Source organism: Hemitrygon akajei, chromosome 8 (genome assembly GCF_048418815.1).
Source record: "Hemitrygon akajei chromosome 8, sHemAka1.3, whole genome shotgun sequence".
In the NCBI taxonomy this organism is placed as follows: Eukaryota; Metazoa; Chordata; class Chondrichthyes; order Myliobatiformes; family Dasyatidae; genus Hemitrygon; species Hemitrygon akajei.
In genome coordinates this window covers 130,936,009-130,952,742 of record NC_133131.1, presented here as the reverse complement: position 1 = coordinate 130,952,742, position 16,734 = coordinate 130,936,009, and the positions used below count along the sequence as shown (strand labels likewise).

General features: G+C 40.8%; 1 protein-coding gene across 2 annotated transcripts in view; it reads left to right on the top strand.

Moving 5' to 3' along the window:
* Positions 1 to 304: 304 nt before the first annotated feature.
* The window catches only part of nebl (nebulette), a 313,389-nt gene continuing 296,959 nt past the window's right edge, over positions 305 to 16,734 (top strand). Inside the window, exons 1-2 of one of the 2 annotated variants that reach the window (XM_073054631.1) lie at positions 305 to 507; positions 1,178 to 1,272. In XM_073054631.1, the coding sequence (XP_072910732.1) occupies positions 439 to 507; positions 1,178 to 1,272 (164 nt within the window). In that variant the 5' untranslated portion in view covers positions 305 to 438. The remainder of the gene's footprint in view (positions 508 to 1,177; positions 1,273 to 16,734) is intronic. The other variant, XM_073054632.1, reaches the window with a different exon arrangement.

Here is a 16,734-nt window from a genome sequence, read left to right as displayed (position 1 = left end):
TGACCTTTAGGTCGTAAATACAAATGCACCAGAAAAATAGAAAAGTACAGAGATCTGTAAATACGGACATGTCTATGTCCTATGAAGTGGCAACAGATGTTGGTAAAGCTACAAAGACTTATGCTCAGTAAGCATTTCTAACAAACGTATAAAAAACCAGACACAGGTGTCACAGCATCATTGCATTTACCGTGCGTCCCTCAACATAATGATTGACGTTTGCGTGGACGGGAGCGCGCCCAGGCTGACGTGCTCCTTCAGCGGGGCTGAGGATGTGCGTTCTGCGACGCGGCGCGCTCCCGAGTGGCGGCTGTGCGGCGAGCGGGCGCTCGCGCCGGGGGCGGAGTTGGAAGGGAGGCTGAAGCAACTGCGGGAGAGTGTGTGGAGTGAGTGAGTGAGAGAGAGAGTGGCGCATCTTCGCTCTCCAACCCTGGCAAGATGAATCCACAGTGTGCACGGTGTGGGAAGATTGTTTATCCCACGGAAAAAGTGAATTGCTTGGATAAGGTAATTTGATTTTTTTTTCTCTCTCCATAAGCGGAAGGTTGGTTCATGTCGGCGGCGCATCACTTCTCTCGGAGTTAAATTGGGAACAAAATGGGAATAAAGTAGGTGTTGTGGGCAATGTGAGGTGATGGTGATTTGGCGAAAGGCTCAAGATCAGAGCAGCCGGTGTATTAAAATGGGGCTGTCGGAACTGGGCGAAAAGTGTCGATTCCAGTGACTGAAATGCTGGCAATAGATGTAATTTACTTGTTCGATATGTGACGCATTGCTGAATGGTGCGAAGCGTTTGACTGGAGCCTGATGGCACTAAGAAACCTGTCAGAGAGCGTTGTTGTACCTGAAGCCATCTGGGTTAGATGTTCATTTTAAAATAGGAATCGCAACGTACCTGAATGTCTAATTCTGAATATTGCTCGAGTTGCTATTTTTGTGCATGCATTAAACATTCTGCATTTACGAAACCAGCGATCCACACTTTGACGCAGAATATATTGTAGAGGGGATTATGGAATAAAGCAAAATAGTTTTATTTCCGACAAACTATTATTTATTTATGTTTTCAGCGTAGGAACGACATGTATGGAATGAGTAACACATTATTCTGGGATTTTATTTTCGTGTTGACCAAGTATTGGGCAAACCAGAAGATAAATGCCTTTTCTTTTTACAGTATTGGCATAAAGCATGTTTCCACTGTGAGATCTGCAGAATGACCCTCAATATGAAAACGTACAAAGGATATGAAAAGAAACCTTATTGTAATGCGTGAGTAAATGTTTTAATTTGTTTTTCATGCGTTGATAATGAGAAGCCTCACTGAAATTTGCTTTAATCCGTACCATAAAACAAGTTTGGAAACCTGAGGTGTGGCAGTTCTGAACAAAGTGTTTATTTTCCATCATTTACATATTTGGAAAATTGCCTTATTGTGATGTAAGTCGTTTCCCCTCATTAATTGCTAAAGTTATACAGAGTACTTTTGTCTAATGACCTTGTATGCAGAACTATTTTGTTGGTTCAAACAAACAGAGCCTTCAAAAATATTTAGCATTTTTTTCAAAAGAGACATTAAAATGAAGATGATGGAGACTGCAAATGCTGGAATAGGGAATCAAAACCAGAATGCTGGAAGAACTCAGTGGGTCAAAGAGCATCTGTGGAGATATAAATTTAATCCGGAGTAAGACCTGCATTAGGATTGAGAGGGAAGATGGATTGCCACTGTATAGCAATATGAAGAGAGGAGAGGAGGGTGGACTAGAAATGGGTAGATGATAGGAGATGGAAAGGAGAAGTTATGCAGATTGATCAGGTGAGTGAAAGAGCAAAGGGAGAGATGAACCAAGAAAGATAAAAAGTAGGCAGGTGGCTTTGTGGTAGGTAACTTCCTGAGGTGTGGGTTACCAGGAATTGGAAACTTCTGTGTTCGTACCCTTGGGTTGTAAGCTCCCCAAAAGGAATGCAAAATGTTATTCTACTGAATTGTATTTAGTCTCTCTTTGCAATGGAGAAGGCTGATGAGGAGTGGGAGATTAAACTGGCATGCAGTTGGAAGCCCAGGATGTTTATTGTGGCCAGGTTGCGTAAACTTTGCAAAGATTTTAACTAGTTTATGCTCAGTTTCACCAACTAGAGAAGGCTGAATCCAGTAGACCAGTTTGGAAGTTGTGCAGGTGAACCTCCACCTTGCCAAGAAGGGCAGTTTAGGATTTCAGGTGAAGGAGGAGATTAAGGGACAGGTGTTAGGTCTCATGTAATTGTAGGAAAGAAGTGCCAAGGGTCAGGGAGGGGTAGGTTGGGAGTGGTGAGCAAACTGAGAGTAATGAAGAGAATGGTCCCTCCAGGGAAGATGTGACTGATGCGATCACAGAGCTGGCAGTAATGGCAGATGATGATGCAGTGGCTGGTGGGGCTGAAAGGTGAGGACAAAGTGGAAGCCATTTGCTGTTCCTTCTGGAGAGAGGTTGGTTGTGTCCATATCTTCAGGGAATGGAAGAGATGTATGTGTGGAATCTGTGGAGTATGGTAGAAGTGGATTGGAAGAGTTATTGTTTCTGGAAAGAGAACGTTTCAGAAGTCCTACAGTCAGAGGCCTCATCTTGAGAATATAAAATTAATAATAGCTGATGTCATCAAAATCATTTTTTTTCTGTGGTTAGCTAAAGGCCCAAATGAATATTACAACATGAGAACTGGACACCAGTAGGATTTAGGTTCTCCTCTGCTGTAGTAAGCATCTTCTTATTAAATGGATGATTCTGAAATTTCACGTTTTAATCTTCCCATAACAAAAGTTACTGGGTGGCTTTCCTGTATTACATAAAGGCTTATAAAATGTTTATAGTGGTAAGTTCTTCTCTGATGACTTATCCTTGCATAGTCAGTGCAAGGCAAAAAGTTGATAGGATTTGTACTTTATTATTTGTGAAATACCAGAATATGTTTATTCTCGAGACTGCAAAGCAGTAAGGAATGGTCACTTTGATCTGACTGGTAGTTCTTCACTGATGACGTGCATGATAAACTGTTTGCACATAAGTGTGTGCTTCCTATTACACAAACACACTGTTTAGCAATAACTTCCATGTGCTTAATGTTCAATTTGATCTTGAATCTTGAACTTGTTCAACTGGCTAAGGTAGCATAGTGGTTACGTTAACAAACTATTATCTGGATGTCTAAGTTATTAATTTGAAGGCAAGAGTTTAAATCCCACCATAGCAATTAGACTTTTTAAATAAAATGCTAGTCTCAATAATAATGACCTTGAAACTACAGGATTGTCCAATACCACTGGTTTACAGATGCTCTTTAGGGAGGAAAAATGTCATCCTTACTTGGCTTTATGTGATTCCAAATCTATTAACTTAGTGTCTCGTAATAGCCTTCTAATAGTATCTGGCAAGCAGCTTAGTTCAGGGGGCAATTAAATATGGACAATAAATGCCAGCCTTAGCATGACATCCATGTACTGTGAATGATTGAATAGCCTCTTCAGGCTTAGGGAAATGCATATTATGTATAATTTTTTATAGGCTCTTCTGCACTGTATCTGTTGTTACTACCTGTTCAGTTCCACACAGACTCGTGGGTGTTGATGACCGAAGAGATTGAGTAATTCTAGTTTTCTGGGAAAAAAAGTGAGAGGCAGAATCCAATAAGTGTTCTGGTTGAGCAACAGTTACTGCTATGAAACAATATTCTATCTGCATAGCTTACTGGAGCTCTTCAGAATTATTTGCTGCATTGTCTACAATGCTGCAGTCAAAAAGGAGTAGACTTGCAGCAAACTGCTAAGCTGGAAGTCAGTAATTTATTGAGCAGAGAGGCATGTGAAGCATCCCTCCAAACTACTAACAATGTCCACTCCAATTTGTCACATTGTTAACTCCCACCATTTCCATACTACACCTGTTACATCAGGATGAATGTGGAAGACAACAACTGAACAAATATTTTGCTTCAAGTCTTGAGTTGACAATAGGTTTTGTTACTGAATCCTGTAACGTATCAGGCTTATGCAGTGCTCTATTGTTTTCAGATGGCACCAGTCAAATATGATACTGATACCCCGCACCCCCCTCCCCTGGCAAGTGGCCAGTGAACAGTGTGAATACTATTGGTGACCTGCCAATTCTGTTAATTTTTTAAAAAGATGACCAATAAATATTGCCTATGCAATCTTATTCCTTTTATTTAATACAAATTTTCTTTTGCTTCTCTTCTATTTTGTTGGGTTGGGCAATTTTACTGAATTTTAAAACTTCCTGATATGTCACTTGCCGCTTAGCTTTGCCATATCAGGAGAACCCAAAGTGTATGGCATAGAAAACAGATTGAGTTGGGTCAAAAAGATGGCAGGTAGGACATACTATTGGAAAAGTATGAGGTTCTTCACTTTGGTAGGAAGAATAGGGAGATATTTGTTCAGCTTTCAAAAATCAGTGATGTACAGAGAAATGCTCCTTTAAGTAAAGCAGAAATTAAATAGGCAAGCCAAGCATGCAATTAGGAAACCACATAGTAATTTGCTTTAATCAAAAAGGTATTGCAGTACAAGGCTAGGCCGGCTTGCTGCAATTGTAAACAGTTTTAAACAACGTATTTCATATTTCTCAGTCTTTTCTCTTATTTAGATAGAGGAGTGCAGTTGGCACATCGAGTCTATGGTGGCTTTTAGAGAACTCCCACTAGTCACATTCTTCTACTTCCCCCACTTATTTCTAAGGAACCTGTTCTCATTCTCTATCATATGCTTATCTCTTGCCTAACTCTCCTGTATTCCACCTAAACAAATGGCAATTTACAATAGCCAATTAAAATATGAGCTCATCAACATAAACTACATATCTACATATTTAAGAGAGTAAATTAGTTCTACTGACTGGAGGTCAGAAACAGAGAGGTGATCTCACTGTTGATCTCAATCCCAGTGAAAATCTTGCACGTTTTAGGGTGGATGCTGAGAGATTGCTTCCTCTGCCTTGCATTCTTGAACTGGGGCGGGGGTGGGTGGGTTTCAAGGTAAGCCATAATATTAATGAATGATAATCATGAGGAATATGATATATAGCCTGAAGTCAGCTTGGTTTCCTTAAGGGGAAAATCTTGCCTGACAAATCCCTTGGAATTCCTTGATGAAATAATGCACCGGATAGACAAAGGAGAGCCGGTTGCTGTTGTTTAAGTGGATTTTCCAAAGCCTTTCACAAGGTGCATGCATGAGGCTCCTTAACAAGATAAAAACCCATGGTATTATAGGGAAGGTACTACCTTGAACAGGAGAATGGTTGAATGGCAGAAGGCAAAGTGTGGGAATAAAGGGTTGGCTGCCAGTGATAGGCAGTGTTCCACAGGGATTGCTGTTAGGTCTGGTTTTTTTTTGCATATGTCAGTGATCTGGATGTGGGAATTGATGGCTTTGTGGCCATATTTGTGGATGATATAAAGATAAGTGGAGGGGCAGGTTGTGTTGGGGAAGCAGGGAGTCTGCAGATGGACTTCGATTAGGAAATTGTGCAAAGAAGAGGCAGATGGAATAAAGTGTGGAGAAGTTTCTAGTCATGCATTTTGATAGAAGGAATAAAGGCTTATACTATTTTCTGAACAAGAAGCGAGTTCAGAAAATGGAAGTGCAAAAGAATTGGGAGTCCTGCACTAGGACTCCCTGAAAGTTAATTTACAGGTTGGTTTAGTACAGAAAAAAGGCAAATGCAATGTTAGCATTCATTTCAAGAGGACTAGATTATAAAAGCAAGGATGAGGCTTTTGTGAGGCTTAGACTATGTTTGGAGTGTTGGGTGCAATTTTGGGCTCCACATATAAGAAAAGATGTGCTGGTATTGGAGTGAGTTCAGAGAAGATTTACGAGAATAATCTTGAGAATTAAAGGAGTGTTTGATGGCTCTGAGGCTGTACTCACTAGAAGAATGAGGGGAACCTCATTGAAACATACCAAATAAATTGAAATGCCAAGATGAGATTGTATGTGCAGAGCATGTTTACTGTAGTGGGAGAGTCTAAGACCAGCCTCAGAATAAAAGGACGTCCCTTTAAAACAATGACAAAGAGGAATTTTGTTAACTAGATGGTTGTGAATCTGTGGAATTCATTGCCACAGATGGCTGTGGAGGCCAAGTTATTGGTTATATTTAAAGCAAAGGTTGATAGGTTTGGATTTGTAAGGACTTCAAAGGTTACAGGGAGAAGGTAGCAACTTCAGGGAAAATAAGTCAACCCTGACTGAATGGCGGTGCAAATCTAATGGGCCAAATGGCCTAATTCTGGCCCTGAGTATTATGAGAGGGAAGACTTGAGGTGTCATATATAAACATCGACAAATTGTTAGAAATTGTGTTTCCTTTGTATACAAATAAGACGTGTATGTTCTCCACATTGTCATTACCTCTGAATGAATTAAAAAAAAACTACATACAGTATAGTTCTCTGAACAAAACATATCTGGGTTTTCTGACTAATATGTGTCCAAATAGCAAACACTGGCTTATCAATTTACAGTTTCAGTACCTTGTTGCATTACTGTATGCAACAGTTTATTTCTAATTATCCTTACTGAAACGAAATTACAAAAAATGTGCTTGGTTACAATATTATTCCATTGTCTCTTTTATTTTTGCTGTAGAGATCCCAAATGAGAAGATTAATAACAAAAGATAATATTCTCAGTGTTAACCAAAGTATCCTTTGGCCAACAATTAACCACCTTTAGAAGTGCGATCACTTTTGCAGTCACTCATTCACTTCATTGAAATAATTTGTATAATGCAATAGCAATATGATAATAATAATCAGACAACTTCTTCCCTTGATACACACACAAAATACTGGAGGAACTCAGCAGGCCAGGCAGCATCTATGGAAAAAAGTACAGTCAATGTTTCGGGCTGAAAAGTCTGCTGTACTTTTTTTCATAGATGCTGCCTGGCCTGCTGAATTCCTCCAGCGTTTTGTGTCTGTTGCTCGGATTTCCAGTATCTGCAGACCTTCTCTCGTTTCTTCTCTTGATGTTGACTTAAAGGATAAATGTCAGAAGGGGCACAGGAATTATCTTCTCAGTTCTTCCTCAGAATAGGATCATGGGATATTTTTTGCTATTCAACAGATCACTTTGATATACATCTCATCTGAAAGACTGCATCATAGCCAGAGATGGGGATAGGAAAGAGGAGATATTAATTCTTAACACATAAGTGCTCCTCATCAAGTGATGAATTATTTTGGATCTTTTTTTTCCCCAAGTGCTTTCATTAAAAGACTACTGTGAACCCTGATAATTTTGCCAGAATAGTAGTGCCAGGAGACACCTAGATTTAAAGTTGGATTTCAAGAGCCTAAAGCTATTTCAATCAATTCATTCACCATTCAGGGCCCCAGACAGTCCTTCCAGGTGAGTCGGCTGGTGTGGTATACTGCGTCCGACCAACGCAGACTGGGAGACCGTTTCGCTGAACACCTACGCTTGGTCCGCCAGAGAAAGCAGGATCTCCCAGTGGCCACACATTTTAATTCCACGTCCCATTCCCATTCTGATATGTCTATCCATGGCCTCCTCTACTGTCAAGATGAAGCCACACTCAGGTTGGAGGAACAACACCTTATATACCAGCTGGGTAGCCTCCAACCTGATGGCATGAACATTGACTTCTCTAACTTCCGTTAATGCCCCTCCTCCCCTTCTTACCAAATCCCTGACATATTTAGTTGTTTGTTTTTTTCTCTCTCTCTGCCCATCACTCTGCCTGTTCTCCATCTCCCTCTGGTGCTCCCCTCCCCCTTTCTTTCTCCGGAGGCCTCCCGTCCCATGATCCTTTCCCTTCTCCAGCTCTGTATCACTTTTGCCAATCACCTTTCCAGCTCTTAGCTTCATCCCACCTCCTCCGGTCTTCTCCTATCATTTCGCATTTCCCCCTCCCCCTCCCCCTCCTACTTTCAAATCTCTTAGTATTTTTCCTTTCAGTTAGTGCCGATGAAGGGTCTCGGCCCGAAATGTCGACAGCGCTTCTCCCTATAGATGCTGCCTGGCCTGCTGTGTTCCACCAGCATTTTGTGTGTGTTGTTTGAATTTCCAGCATCTGCAGATTTCCTCGTGTCTGTTCAATCAATTCTGTTAGCTAATAGCCACAGAGAAAAGTACAGCACAAGTTCAAAGATAACAAAATAAGCCAACAGCCTGAATATTGCTGGTTGTAAGCTGGTGTAACAGAATAGAATTGCTATCTGTCAGTTGGTTACACCTGTGTTTGCCTAGGATTTCCAAATGTAGCCAGTGAAAGATACTGTCTGAGAAAAGCTGGCTGCTAGATGCTGTTTTATCTGATTGACTGATCCTTCTCTGGACTTCTTATGGAGCACAGTGATAGACCAGTGATATGTTGAATTCAGGGTCTAGGTATACCTTCCAATCTGATCCTCATCTGTGTGTTAGGGAGGTCTGCCATACAAACAGCAAGCTCATTTGTTATAGAGCAGGTAACTTGCTTAACTTATTTTTCTTTATCTAATGTATTTTAAACTGGAATTTTCAAACAGTTATTCTCTAAAGGCTGTATCTTTTGAACTTATTAAATGTCAGACTTTTCAAAAGATGTTACTACGGCTCCAAGTCAAATACATGACATCTGCTAATTTCTTGGAGTGGGCTCTGTCTCCCAGAGTGTCTGACAAGTGTGGAGTGTCAGCCCAGCCATCCCTTCATGGCTAGAAAAAATAAATGAGGTTGTGCAGGAACTGTAGTGTAAGGCTGGCTCCTGTTCAATTTGACATTTCTTAGGAAAGAATGATTTTTGGTATATTATTGCAGAAGAAGGGTGACACAAAAAAGATTGCAGATAGTGGAAGTCTTGATCAACACACACAAAATGGTGGAGGAACTCAGCAGGTCAGGCAGCATCCACGGAAGAAATGAACAGTTTCTGTTTCAGGCGGAGGTCCTTCATCAGGACGAGAAAGGAAAAAGGCAAAAGCCAGAATAGAAGGGTTGAGGGAGGGGGAAGAGTACAATCTGGGGGTATTGGGTAAATCCAGATGAGAGGTGGAAGGTTAGTAGATGGTGCATGGGACTGGTGTGAGAAGCTGGGAGATAAGTGGAAGAGACTAAGGACTGAACAAGATGGATTAGGAGATGACAGTAGGCAGTGGAATAAAGGGATAGAGATAGAGGTGGGTAAGAAGAGGGAGGAAGGTCTTGGCGATAGCAGGTTGTGAGGGCAAGGGAGAGGAAAGGGGCCAAAAGGATTAGGGAAAACAAAATGGATAGGTGGAAGCAGAGGGGATAAGTTACTGAAAGTTAGAGAAATCAGTGATGATGCTGTCAGGTTGGAGCCTACCCAAAAGGACCATGATGGGTTGTTCCTCTAATCTGCATTTGGCCTCAATTTGGCAGTAGAGGCTGCAGTGGACAGATATGTCAGTGTGGGAATGGGAAGTAGAATTAAAATGGCTGGGCACTGGGAGATGTGACTATTGTGATGAATGGAGCGGAGGTGGTGAACAAAGTAATTCCTCTGTTCCCCAGTCTGTGTCAGGTTGTGTTCATTAAAAGGGGGCTTCATTGGGAGCTCTGCATACAATAAGCAACCCCGATGCATTGGTATGAGAGGTGGTGCCTCCCAAGGAAGGACCATTTAGGGCCCTGAATAGTGGTGAGGGAGGGGCTGTAGGGGCAGATGTAATAGCATATTTGCATGGCAAGTGCCTGGAGGGAGATCGGTGGGGAGGGATGAGTAGACAAGGCAGTCATGGAGAGAATAAACTCTACAGAAAGCAGGGAGGAGAGGGGAGGATGTGCCTGGTGGTGAGATCCTATTGGAGATGGCAGTAATTGTGCAGAATGACACTATGGATGTGGATGCTTGGGTGGTGGTAGGTTAGGATTGGGGGAGCCCTATGCATGGATAGCCAATTTCTGCAAAAAAAATACACCTCTGATGTGCTGCAGTGGAAATTTGCATCATGAGAACTGAGAATAGGGAGTAGTATCCTTTCAAGTGATTTGGTGGGAAGAGGTGTAGCCAAGGCAGCTGTGGGAGTCGGTGAATTTGTAGTTACATTGACTGCAGCTCTTTCCACTCTGTCACTTGAAAGGATGCTTTTTCCTTCCCTGTTCTGCATCTGTCTTCATGATTCAACTTTCCAGTCCAGGACATCCAGGGTGTCCTTTTTTTGAGAAAATTAGGCTCCTGCTCCACTGCTATCATGGCAACCCTCACCAGCATCTCTTCCATTTCTGTGTGTTTGCCCTCACCCCCCCACCCCCACCCTTGCTGACATAACAGAGGTAGGGTTTCACAAATGAGAAAGTTTGCAGAAGCTGGAAATCCAAAGCAACACACACACAATGTGAAGGAACTCAGCAGGCCAGGCAGCATCTATAGAAAAGAGTAAACAGTGAATGTTATGGGCCGAGATATACCCCTTCCTGCTGTCCCTCCTCACCTTTTTAGTCTGATCCCTTCCCCCTTCCTTTCCAGTCCTGATGTAGGATCTTGGCCCAAAACATAGATCGTTCGCTCTTCTCCAGAGACGGGTTCCATTTGTCCTCGCTGACTAGCCCATAAGCATCCACATCCATCATGTCATTCTCTGCAACCTCTGCCATTTCCAATGGGCTCCCTCCACCAGGAACTTTTCCCCTCTCCTCTTCCTACAGGGATCACTCTCTGTGACTGCCTTATCCATTTGTTCCTCCCCACTGATCTCCCTCCAGGGCCTTAACCCTGCAACTATGCTGCGTTCAGCCTGCCCCAGCAGTTCCTCCTCATCATCATTCAGGCCCTTAAGCAATCCTTAAGGAGAGGGAGCAGTATGCATGTGAATCCATCAGTGTCATTTATTGCATCCATTGCTCCCAGTGTGGCCTGTACTTTGGTGAGACCTGACACAGATTGGGGCGTGGCCTCATCAAGTTCTTTTGCTTGTCCTTCATAATATCCAGAATCTTCCAGTGGCCACTTCTCATTTCTACAATGACACGTCAGTCCACGGCCTCCCTGACTGCTAAATTGAGGCTTGTCACAGATTAGTGAACCAACTAATTATCCCATCTTGGTAATGTAGTCTCCAATTTGAAGACGTAAACATGATTTGCTGTAACATCTGTAATCACCGTCCACTGTTTCTACACCCCCTTACATTTTGTTTTCCATTACTCCTTTCTCTTTACTCTCCCCTGCACACTGACACCTTCCTCCCTCTCATCCCCATCCTTCCCTTTATAACATGGTCTACTCTCTTCTCCTATCAAATTCTCTCTTGTTCAATCCTTTATTGCTTTCCAGCTTCTCGCATCATTTCCTTTTTCAATATGAGGTTGTCACGTGTACATCAAGACATACAGTGAAATGCATTGTTTGTGTCAGTCTGTGGACGTGCTGGGGACCGCCCGCAAATGTTACCATGCTTCCCTTGTCAACATAATATGCCCACAACTTACTAACCCTAACCGGTATAACCTTTGCAATGTAGGAGTGAACTGGAGCAGCTGGAGGAAACCCACATTGCCACTGGGAGAATGTGGCAGATATTGAACCCTGGTCTTCCAATCACTGGCACTGTAAAGCATTATGCTAACCTCAGTGCTACCACATGGCCCTATCCACCTTCCTCCTCTCTCCTGGATTCATTTATCACCTGCCGGCTTGTGTTCTTCCCCTCCCCTCTTACTTTGGTTTCAGCCCTCTTTCCTTGATGAAAGGACAACTGTTTATTTCCCTCTATAGATGCTGCCTGACCTGCCGAGATCCTGCAGAATTGTGTGTCTGTGTGTTGCTTCAGGAGAAGGGTGGGGCTTTGGTAGTTGCCAAAAAAAGAGAGTCTCTGGTGCTACCGCAACAGAAAGAAAAATCGTCTTATTAATATAGTTTAAACACAGTGGAATCTGGTTAACTGGGATGCATTGGGACCAGTGCATTTTTGTACAATTAAGATGCTGTCCCAGTTAGCTGAAGTTTCATGGAAATAGTTAAAAAGGTATATAAAACTAAAGACAAAACTACTGTTTAACTGAATAAAAAAATGTATTTAAATGAACACAGAGCAAACTAGAACATTGCCAATACTACTACAGTGGTATAAAATTGTATTTGTTCCTAATAGTTTTCAACAGAATTCATCCATGGCACACTGCTGTGTTCTTTTGATTGACAGTAAATGACCAAAATCAGTGCAGACACCTAGTGCAGATAATGGACTGCCTTCATACAAAGCTTTTGATGATTGCATCATCAATCTTTAGTTTCATTGTAACATTCAAGATTGTTGATATCTTCAAATTCTTCATGGTTTCTAACATGAAATAATGAAATAATTTCATTTTCACTCCCGACCATTTCTCGCATTTCCGAGCCTGAATGCTTGAAACCATAGTGAACAAAACAGTTCTGAATTAATGTACTACTTATTTCTTGCTGGCTATCAGTGGAAAAAAAATCACTGCTTTTTGAACACACACACGTGCAACTGACCCTATTTTAAAACTGTTTGCTTGAAGCATGGCCTTATTCACCATCCTCATAGAAGGATCAGAAATGGAGAGAGTGAGTAATTTCAAGTTTCTGGGTGTCAGTATCTCTGAGGATCTAACCTGGTATCAACATATTGATGCGGCTATAAAAAAGGCAAGACAGTGGCCATATTTTCTTAAGAGTTTGAGGAGATTTGGTTTATCACCTAAAACACTTAAACTTATACAGATGTACTGTGGAGAGCATTCTGACTGGCTGCATCACTGTCTAGTATTTGGGGGGGGGGAGGAACTACTGCACAGAAACGAAGTAAACTATGGAAAGATGTAAAATTAGCTCCATCATGGGTACTATCCTTTGAAGTATCCAAGGCACTTTCAAGGAGTGGTGCCTCTGAAAGGCAGTGTCTATCATCAAGGATTCCCACTACCTAAGGCATTGTGCTCTTTTCTCATTGTTACCATCAGGAAGTAGGGACAGAAACCTGAAGACACACACTCAGTAATTCAGGAACAGCTTCTTTCCTTCAACCATCCTCTTTCTAAATGAGCATAGAACCCATGAGCACTACCTCACTAATATTGTTTTATTTCTATTTTTGCACTACTTATTTTAATTTAACTATTTAGTATGCAGATCTATACTTGTTGTATTTCTATATTTATCACTTATTTCCTTGTAGTACTGCTGCAAAGTTAACTATTTTCATGACATAAACCAGTGATATTAAACCTCATTCTGTGTTTAGTGGCCACACAAGTGCATGCGACTAACACTTGTTAGAAACTGGTAACAGTCTCCTGTCCCACTTAAGTGGCACAGTGTCCCAAATAAATGAAGGCAATCCTGGCTATTTTCTTCATTAATTTTTGTTCCTTAAGAGTTATTTTCAATAAATGGCTGCCCCAAATCTACTGGAATCCACTGTATTGTGATGGCCAATATGATGTCATTGAATTTCAAATATTGGTGCACATTTTTTATAGTAATTGCAATCCAGGAATTGGATCAGAACATATTCTTAATTTTTATGCCCATTTAGCTCAAATTTCCTACAAATTTCATTGTACTGCAGATAAATGAAAAAATAAATAGGCAATGTGTGATATAAACAGAGTATAATGAAAGTGGAAAACTTGTGCCATTTAGAACATAGAACAGTACCGCACTTTAGCCCTTGGATATGCAGAACTAATTAAACAAGTAATTAAATGCCTAACTAAATTAACCCCTTCTACCTATACAATGTCCATGTCCCTCATTCCTCTGCAATTTCATGTGTCTAATCAGGAGCCTCTTAAACACTTTGATTGTATTTGCCTCCACTCCCATCCTTGGCAATGTATTCCAAGCATCTGCATCACTCAGCATTTTCAAAAAGTACAAAAAAAAATTTACTCATTCACCTTTGAAAAGTAGTGGCATCTGAACCAGTTTTCAAGGCGAATAGTCTCAGGTTCAAATCCAGCTGGCTCTTTGCATGCCTTCCATCCAGGCTGGGTTGAGCATTGTACTAGCGACTTGGCCTTGTTTTAAAAAAAAGACAAAAAATGCTAAGGAAATGGCAAGTTTCCCACCGGATGCACCATGTGGCATGGTAAGGAACAACAATCCTCCTAGTATTAGACGTTTGGACGTTTGGAAACAGATCTTGGCTGCTTATCTATGCTTCCCATAATCTTATAAACTTCTATCAGATCTCCCCTCAGCCTCTGCTGCCCCAGAGAAAACACCCAAGTTTTCCAATCTCTCCTTATAGCCCATGTTCTCTAATCCAGGCAGCATCCTGCTAATCTTCTCTACCCTCTCCAAAGCCTCCACATCCTCCCTCGACAGGGGAGGAGGGAATTGATTACAATACTCTAATTGCGCACTAACCAGAGTTTTCTAATACTGCAACATAAACTTCTTGACTCTTGAACTCAACGTCTCAACTAATAAAGGCAATATTCCACTTAAGAAATGAAAAGCTGAAATAAAGCTATTTTAACTGCATGCTTAGTATAGCAATAATGTAATAATTCCTGGATACTTAAAAAGTTAAAATGAGGAAACCTTTCAGTCTTTGATGTTTTGTACTGATACTAGAACATAGGAGTAAGAAATTGGAAACGCAGAGGCATAGATTCTCGTTGCACAGAAACAGGCCCCATGGTGTACTATGTCCATGATGTTCATCACATTTCCTCTGTACTAACATCATGTTCCAGCACACAGAGCAAGTTTCAGTTAATTTTAGTATTTTAAGTCATAAAGTTGGAATAAAGCCCAGGATAAGCATGTTTTTCTTACTGAAAATCTGTTTGTAATTTGAAGAGTGTTCCTTAACAAATGCAAATCAGGAATTTGTCATGTATATTTAGGGATGGGGTTGTTGGGTGGCAATGCATTCCACCTTAGGTATTGATAGACAATTACTTAACATCAAAGAGATTCAAGTCAAGGTGAAAGTTGAGTTTATTGTCATACTATATGCGGAAGTATATGTATATACCAATGCAACAAAACTTTACTTGCAGCAGCATCACAAGCACTTAGCAGGAATCGTATGAAAAACATAAATGAAGCATAAAGTATGCACAATTTTTACAAGAAAATAATTAGAATAAAAAGTCAATTTTAATGCATGCTGGTCAAAGGGGATCATAGAGTTGCTAAACTGTAGTGATTTTGGTGTTGCTGGTTGAGTGGTTGTTGTCCTTCAACTTGGTTTGAGATTTCAGACTGCTGTACTGTTTGTCTACTGATAGCCGCAAATGTCATGGCTGGGATGGTGGGGATTTTTGGTGATAGATGCTGCTGCCTTGAGATGGTGCCTACTGTAGATATTACCAATGGTATGGAGGGATGTAGCTGTTATATATTGTGCATAGTCTACTGCTCTGTGCTGCTTCTATGTTCCTGTGCATTCCAATTGCCACCAGGTCATAATGCAAACCAGCCAGGATTCTTTGAACAATATATCTGTACAAGTTTGTTAGATGTTCAATGACAAAGCAGAACCTCCTAAAAAGTAAGTTACTCGTGCCCTTTCCTTATTGCATTTATGTGCTGTGCCCAGGACAAATAACCAAATATGCTAATATATACAGGAATTTAAAGCTACTGGCGTATTCCGCTGCCTATTTTCCCCCAATGTAGACTGACACATGTTCATCCTCCTGCCCTTCCTTAAGACCAGAATCAGCTCTTTAGTTTTACTGACATTGAGCAAGAGATTGCTTTTGCATCACTACTCAACCAGGTGACCCATTTGCTCTGCTAAGCTGATTCATTACTACTTGTGATTCATTTGATACAGTAGTGTAATTGGAGAATTTGAAGATGGCATTGGAGCCGAAATTGTGTATATAACCTACTTACACCCAGAAATCACAACTTCTTTTGTTTGTCTATTTAAAATGTGCTAATTTTGCATGTTAATGATGGAAACATCCATTAAGCTCCAAGCAGCTATTTCACAATTTATTTTTGAACATACAAAGACTTCCAAAAACATTCCTGAATAAAAATGAAATATCAATTATATTATGATTTATTTAACACAATTTAATTTTAAGGAATGGTCATCCATTTGGTTTAATATGCTACCTTTAATGTGATTTGGAGGAATACTCTCAGAGCATCGTTGCATTGATGCAACCAAAACTCTAAAGTATTATAAAATGGAAGCAAAAAATGCTCTTGTTTCATTGGTATTACAACGTTCAGACATGCTAACCAAGAAGTCTAGTATAATTTCTGCCTTTTTCTGCTAGTAGCGCGTCCTTGTATTTAGCTTGAGATTTGTTCCTAGTTTTATGCCATTGAATTTGACCAGCATGGAGTGGAAGCCCAAGAATGGAATTGGCTGATGTCTAATTGATGCTGCTTTGGATTGAAACTTAACAGTTTTGTGAAAACTGAAAATTTGTACAGCTGCATTTCCTTATTGCTGCTCATGAAATAAAATTCTAAGTTACATAAGTCATTGAAATTTTGTCAAAATACATGATATACACCTGTTGTGATTTGTCCCTATATGTGTGCCATACACTTTATGAACCAACACTCAAGGCATTTTTACCTTATATTCAGTTGTTAACCACTGTTGTGAAATCAGTAAGTCTAGTTGAGGCTTAAATGGGATATTTTATGCATAGTTGAATTTGAGATTGTAGTTAAGACCATAAGATATAGGAGCAGAAGTAGGCCATTTGGCCTATTAAATCTGCTCTGCCATTCAATCATGGGCTGATCCAATTCT